This window comes from Pyrus communis, chromosome 16 (assembly GCF_963583255.1).
Source record: "Pyrus communis chromosome 16, drPyrComm1.1, whole genome shotgun sequence".
Classification (NCBI taxonomy): Eukaryota; Viridiplantae; Streptophyta; class Magnoliopsida; order Rosales; family Rosaceae; genus Pyrus; species Pyrus communis.
Window position 1 is genome coordinate 9,928,097 of NC_084818.1, and position 7,688 is coordinate 9,935,784.

The 7,688-nt window shown below is 39.5% G+C and overlaps 1 protein-coding gene across 1 annotated transcript; it reads right to left on the minus strand.

Moving 5' to 3' along the window:
* Positions 1 to 3,461: 3,461 nt before the first annotated feature.
* Positions 3,462 to 7,059, minus strand: LOC137719773 (uncharacterized). Its single transcript, XM_068458795.1, has 6 exons — positions 6,887 to 7,059; positions 6,284 to 6,707; positions 5,538 to 5,631; positions 4,794 to 5,047; positions 3,824 to 4,277; positions 3,462 to 3,739 (listed from the first exon to the last, which is right to left on the minus strand). Exons 1-6 carry the CDS (start codon positions 7,057 to 7,059, stop codon positions 3,462 to 3,464), a joined length of 1,677 nt encoding a protein of 558 aa, XP_068314896.1.
* Positions 7,060 to 7,688: the final 629 nt, after the last annotated feature.

Genomic DNA, 7,688 nt, shown 5'->3' on the forward strand with positions numbered 1-7,688 from the left:
GGCAGTTTAATTTAGCAAACATTTGATTATTCATTACTTGATAGAAAAGAAAAATAAACTGTTGGAAATGTGCCCAAAAGCCAATCATATGATGATACTTTACTGACATTTCACATGTTAAACTAATCTAGTTTAATATAAAGGGCTAAGATTATTGTTTAAAGCCGTCTCATATAAATGTTATTTGCTTAAATGATAAGTCCAAGGAATATGTAATTGGAAGAATGTGATCTAAAGAAGTTAGATTCATGAGATCATTCTCTTTTGTATATACATCCTAAACATTCCTGATCATAGGATTGCCAATTGGGTATTGATAGTCTGTTAAGATCAGTCCGTGCTATATTTTCTCTTCGGGAGAGTGACTAGTCTCGAGTCATTAGTGTGACTGACATCAAGACAAGCATGTAAGTACTCAACGGAGAATGAGTTTACTGAACACGATCAACAAGGAGTTCTCATACTCATGTCACATGAGAACTCATGGTTGGGATAATGTAAAGTAGTCCTTTAACCTGAGACATCATAGTTGTCATGTGGTTAGGTCCTTGATCTTTGACTATATCAAAGTCACTCCGTTAGAGGGTGTCCATAGCATAGTTGGGGTTAAGCCACTTAAACATGGAGGCAAGTGAATGCACAACAAGGAATCTTTAACCTTTAAACCGTTTGAGGGAGAATAATTTATGATATGATTAAGAATCTCTAGCCAGAGTATGAATGAGATTTAGGAAGTCGTTTCAAATCACATTCAAGGTAGTCATATAAGTAAGAGAATCACATTGGATAGTAGACATGAAGAAACTATCAAACCAAACAATGTGGTCAAGAGTATTGTATTAGAGAAAGACCGTATTGCATTGTAATCCTAAACTGAATAGGTTTCCCACATCTTCTGATTAGCTTGGGTAGCCATGACATACTGCTACGTGTCACTCATGATTTGTGGAAGCCCTAAAGGTGTGTAATCACTAAAGGGAGAATTGAAAGTAAGTTTCATTTCACAATCGATTTAAGGAGTTCTAATCGCCCACTGCCTCGCTAAAAGGAACCTAATAGATCGTACACCGTGTAAGATAGAGATTGAAGAAATAACGGAGATGAGTAAGGATAATTAAATGGTGTAATTATTTATGGCAAGGATTAATTGATATGATGATTAATCAAACGAATAAGTTCGTTTTAGACCTCAGGTTAGTTTTGGGCCGCAAAGCCCAATGGGACTTGAATGTCAAGTCCAATAACTCAAGTTGTATGACAACTTGAAAACACAAAGGGCTTGAAAACCCAATAAACCCTTAAGGCCGACCATATAGAGAAGGGTAGTGAACTTGCCTTAATTGCAAGTTTGCCACTCCATTGTGAGGTGGTATAAAGGCTACTTTATAGCCATTTCATCCTTAAGGTTTTCTTTGGAGAAAAGATGAGAACAAAAGCTCTCTTGACTCTCTAAGAGGTCGGCCACCCTAGAGGAACTTAGCTAGCAATCTTCCTTCCTCTAGGTCACTCATCTCTTCATCGAGGCTCTCCTTGGTGTGGAGACTTAGAGGTTCTCTATTTTGGGAACTTGGAGAATCCATTCATCCATCATCCTCCAAGAAATCCATGGAGCTAAGAAGTAAGGAATGAAGACCCTTTCTCTTGGGTGATTAACCTTTGCTTATGCAAAAAAGAATCAACAAAGGTATAAGAATTCTCAACTCACTTTGTTTTGAGTTGAGTCTTGGTTCACCATAACTACTAGGCTTTGAATTTTAAGGGTAAAGTTTTGTTTTTGAGTGCATACAAGCATGATTCCGCCTTTTAATTGTTAATAGCATGCATAGATGTTGCTCAAATGAACTAGTTTTCACAAATATATCCTTCATAAACAACTATCCAAATGAAATAATATTATACAATTCAAAAAATTTCAAAAAATTAGAAAAAGAAAAGAAATTCAAACGTAAAGGAGATAAACTCCACCACATTCGATGCAACGTTATTCCTCTCAAAACAATGGCTTCCATTGTTTCTCAAATCTCAACGATCATTCTACAGTGTCCCTGAAGAGGTTTCTCTCAAACTCATGTGGAAAAGAAATTTTCTTTTTTTTTTTTTTTTAGATATAATTTAAGATTACAAAGGAATTTTAAAATAATGGATTTTTTTTATTTTAAATTTGTGAATTTTCTTGTTTGATTAACCTAAAAGAATAATAGAATTTGAATACATAATTTTTTTTTATTTTAACTCTCGCTCATAAAAATTCGGAGATAACACCTGTCACATCCTAGACTGGCTCCGCTGTAGTACGATATTGTCCGCTTTGGGCCAGGCACGTGCCTGACATACTGACGGAACCCCGAATGGCGTTAGGAAATATTCCGTTAAAATAGTAGAATATTCTGTTAAAGTTAACGGAATATGCTCATTCTTCTCCGGTGACTTGCCAGAGTCCGCTGCCGGCCGCCGTCTGGTTCGCCGGTTTTTGGACATTTTTCAAAGTTCAATATCTTCTTCATTTCTCAACCAAAATCCATTAAAATTTATACGGATTTAAAGCTCTTGAAGAGTAAAGCACAACCATACCTATTATAGGTCAAAAAACCAACGGAAAATGGTCGGAAAAACCTTTGAAACCTCCGGCTAAGTCTGCAACTCTATGAATCCTTTTATCCCGATGTCAACTCCACTATAAACCTACTCCAGGGTCTCTATGGAGTTGATTAAAGGCTTCCTTAAACCTTAAAACCCTGTGAAACACCCACGATCATGTCAGAGGAAATCAGCTCATCACCTTAGTTTTGGTTCCTCATATTTCTGATGTTTGTTCTATAAACTAAGGGTAGGGTTAGGTTTGTGAAGTCGAGATAAGTGTGATGGTAGCCTCAGTAGAGTCGATTTGTGAAGTTTTGGTATAGTTTGATTATGGGTGTGCTCTCGAGTGTATGGACGAAGGAGAATGATCGAGAAGAGGTGAGAGGATAAGGGTATGTATGTGTGCGCGCGCGTACGGGATTGGCCAAAAAGAAAACTATCATGGCCCTGATTGGGCTGCCATGAGAGAAGGAGAGAGAGTTATGTTAAGTGGCCCAAAGAAAAGTGAAATCAAACCCAAAATCTAATTGGGCCCAATAAAGTAGGAATTAAGGTGATTGGTGGACAAGAATAGATATAATCCACCCTCAAATATAATTCTACCCATTCTCGTTCTTTAATCATCGTAACTTTTTTGTTAGAAAACCGATTTGACCCTAACTCGCGTCAACACACTTGTGACGCTGAGTATGATTTGATTATGATGGCAAGAAAATAATTTAAAACTAAATATGTACATCCATATCACTAAGTCAATGAGGGCATATTCGTCACTTTACACACTCAAGGAGAAAATGCATATATTAGCTTGGGATGGGTCGTCACAGTCTACACCCCTTAAGAAAATTCTGTCCTCAAAATTCCTACTCATTAACAACACATCAATAACCATAAAACAAACGTGGATATAAATCTTGCATAAGCTCCTTAGTTTGCCAGGTGTCTTCCTCAACCGAATGGTTCCTCCACAAAACTTTCACCATGCACACAGTCTTATTCCAGAGAACTTTATCTTTCCAATCTAAAATCGTCACCGGCTCTTCATCGTAAGTCAAATCTGGGTTAATCTCTAGTGGTTGATGAGGGATCACGTGCGATGGATCAGAAACATAGTGACGAAGCATAGACTCATGGAACACATCATGTACCTTTGATGACTCTAGAGGTAGCTCAAGCATCTAGGCAACTTCACTAACTTGCTCGGTTATCTAATACGGTCCAATATACCGAGGACTTAACTTACCTTTCTTACCGAACCGTACCATGCCATTCCACAGAGATAACTTTAGGAATACCCAATCTCCAACTTTATATACTCTGTCAGTGGCATGTTTATCGACGATACTCTTTTGTCGATCATGGGCCGCTTTCAAGTTAGCTTTAATCACCTGGATATTCTGCGTAGTCTCATCTACAATCTCAGGGCCCATTAACACTCTTTCGCTAACTTCAGGCCAACATAGAGGCGTACGACAGTGTTTACCATATAATGCCTTAAAAGGTGAAATGTCAATGCTAGAATGATAGTTGTTATTATAAGCAAACTTGATCAAAGCTAAACGCTTATGCCAAACATCTCCTAACTGCAACACTGAGGACCTCAGCATATCTTCCAATGTTTGAATAGTTCTTTCAAATTGTCCATCCGTCTGAGGATGATAAGCCGTGCTGTAAAGCAATCTTAAATCGAGAACTTCCTAAAAAGCTACCCAAAACTTAGAAGTAAATTTGGGATCCTGATCAGAAATGATACTCATTGGAACACCATGATATTTAACAATTTCCAAAATAAACCATTCTGCCAACTGATTCAACGAGTAATTTTCTCGAATGGGTATGAAATGTGCTGACTTGGTGAGTCGATCCACTATCACCCAAATACCATCATAACCATTCCGCATATGAGGTAACTTGTACACAAAATCCATGGTAATATCTTCCCATTTTCACTGAGGTACGGGAAGTGGTTGTAATAACCCAAAAGGTTTCTTCCTCTCTGCCTTGACTTGTTGACATACTGCACAACGACTCACATACTCAACAATCTCTCTTTTCATACCAGGCCAATAATAAAAAGGTTGAATGGTGTGATACAGCTTGGTACTCCCAGGATGCATCGCATAGGCCAAAATATATGCTTCATCAAGTATATCTTTCTTTAATTCTGCTATGTCAGGCATAAACATCCGATCACCCTACATAAGCATACCAACAGGTTTCCGAATCCTAAGGTCTTTCTTTTTCCCTCTATACGCTGCATGTCTTAACTCTTGAGATTCCAGATCATTCGCCTGAGCTTCGAGTACACGATCTAGCAAAACTAGCCTAACTTGAAAATTAGCAAGTAGAGCTCCTTGGTAATCTTCCCCTAATGTGACTCCAGTAGATCGTAACTTCGTCAAGAATGGAACACTACGTATATAAAATGTGTTAAGTTGACCCTGGGATTTCCTGCTTAAAGCATCAGCTACAGAGTTTGCACGACCAAGATGATACTCAATCGTGCAATCATAATCACTGAGCAACTTAACCCATCTTCACTGCCTGAGATTAAGATCTTTTTGAGTAAAGACTTTTATGGTCGGTGAAGATCTGACACGTTTCTCTGTATAAATAATGCCTCCAGAATTTCAATGCAAAGATAATAGCGGCTAACTTGAGATCATGAGTAGGATAATTCATTTCGTGAGGCTTTAACTGTCACGAAGCATACGCGATCACTCTACCATATTGCATGAGTACACAGCCCAAGCCATTCAAAGAAACATCACTATAAATCTCAAAGTTCCCACAATCATCCGGAAGTGCCAACACAGGTGCATGAGTGAGGCAATACTTCAGCTGCTAAAAACTCCACTCACAATCATCACTTTACTCAAACTTAACTCCCTTCTTGGCTAGCCTTGTAAATGGCAGAGCAATAGTTGAAAAATCTTTGACAAAACGCCAATAATAACCTGCTAAACCGAGGAAACTCCGTACTTCTGTGACGGTCCGTGGTTGCTCCCAATTCTCTATTGCAGCTACCTTCTGAGGGTCCACAAGAATACCCTAGGTTGATATCACGTGTCCCAAGAATGACATTTGATTCAGCCAAAATTGACATTTACTAAACTTAGCGTACAGCTGATGTTCCTCAATTTCTTTAAAACCAGAGTGAGATGTCGAGTATGCTCTGCTTAGACTTAGAGTACATCAAAATATCATCAATGAACACAATAACGAACCTGTTGAGATATGGGCGAAACACCCTATTCATCAGGTCCATAAAGGTTGCTGGATCATTCGTTAACCTGAACGACATCACAAGGAACTCGAAATGACCATAATTTTGAAACGATGTCTTTGAAACATCCTTACTCTTGATCTTCAATTGATAATACCCATATCTCAAATCGATCTTTGAGAACACACATGCACCCCAAAACTGGTCAAAAAGATCATTACTATGAGGCAACAGATAACGATTTTTAATTGTCTCCCAGTTCAACTGTCAATAATCAATACACAGCCTCAAAGTTCTATCTTTCTTTTGCACAAACAAAATTGGAGCTCCCCATGGTGAAGTACTTAGCTAGATGAAACCCTTACCAACAAGTTCTTGTATTTGGATTTTCAATTCTCTCAATTCAGCATGAGCTAGTTGATAAGGGGTTAAGGAAATAAGATCAGTACCTGGAATTAAATCTATAGTAAATTCTACCTCACGGTCTGGTGGTAGTCTAGGTAAATCATCAAGAAATTGCCTAACTACTCGAACACCCTCCACATGAGTAGAAGTATCCGCATTCAGCACCACATAAGCTAGATAGCCCTGACATCTTTTCCTCAACAATCGCTTCACTCTCACGGTCGAGATAACACCATGTCTTAGTCCACTACGCTCGCCAACAAAAGTAACCACATGCAAGCCTGGCCGATGGAAAGTAACTGTCTTTTCATAATAATCCAACTTAGCACAATTGTAATGTAACCAATCCATGCCCAGAATAACATCGAAATCGACAATATCCAGAGGAACAAGATTAGCTGGCATGATGACATCCTCAACGAGAACAGGACATCCTTGATACTCCCAGCTAACATAACAAGTCTCGCCTCTAGGCATGGAAAACTCCAACTCATAGCTGAGGGAAATAGGGTGTGGTTAAGTCTTTTAAGCAAATATATGAGAAATAACAGAGTACGTGGCATCTGAATCAATTAATACTCTAGCAAAATAACCAAGAATATTCAACGTACCCATAATCAAATCAGGGTTGCTCTGAGCATCTTGCAGAGTGATATGATGAACATGACCTTACGCCTGCTGCCGACCTCCACGACCTCTGTTTCCCTGGATACCATGTCTTTGGATACCCCATCCTTGGCTGGGTTGATTAGGTTATTTAGTCGAACCACCAGTGCTTGAGGCGACGTCAAAATTCTGGGACTGTCCCCCAGCATATAATTGTGATCCGCCGCCCTGATACGGCGCATAACCTCCCTAATATGGTGGATAACCACCCTGGTAATATGGATCTACTGGATACGGATAGGCTCCCCCAAAATACAGAGCTACATCCCCCTGATAGTGGTAAGCGCCACCATAACCTGTCAGAGTATAGCCACTAAGCCCCTGGATCTGCTAAAGGGGTACAGCTGGTGGTAATGCAGGGGGCTGAGGTTTCTGCTGATTCTGTGGACACTGATTAGCCTTACGCACAATCTAACCACAACCGCCTTGTCTACATTCCCCAAAATAACGATTATTACACCTGCGACGCAATGGAGCACTAGAATCGCTAGGATTCCTCCGCTGCTGAAAGCGAGAACCACCTGTGGATCTGCCGCCTTTTCGCAGTGTGTTAGAATTCAAACTATCACTGGATGAACCAGAACTAGTACCACCCCGCTTAAAATTCTGTGTTTTGTGAAGAGCGTAGGATGACTGCCCTTTATCCTTATTATTATTTTTCTGAGCATTGCCTTTTTCTTCTTCCTCATCACTATCATCTGGAGCATTCTCTGAGTCCCTGACCCGAGTCGAAAAATTTTTCATATGTAGAATAGGCAGTCGTAGTTGCCATAGAACGCCACTTCTTTGGAGTACCTCACTTAAAACGTTG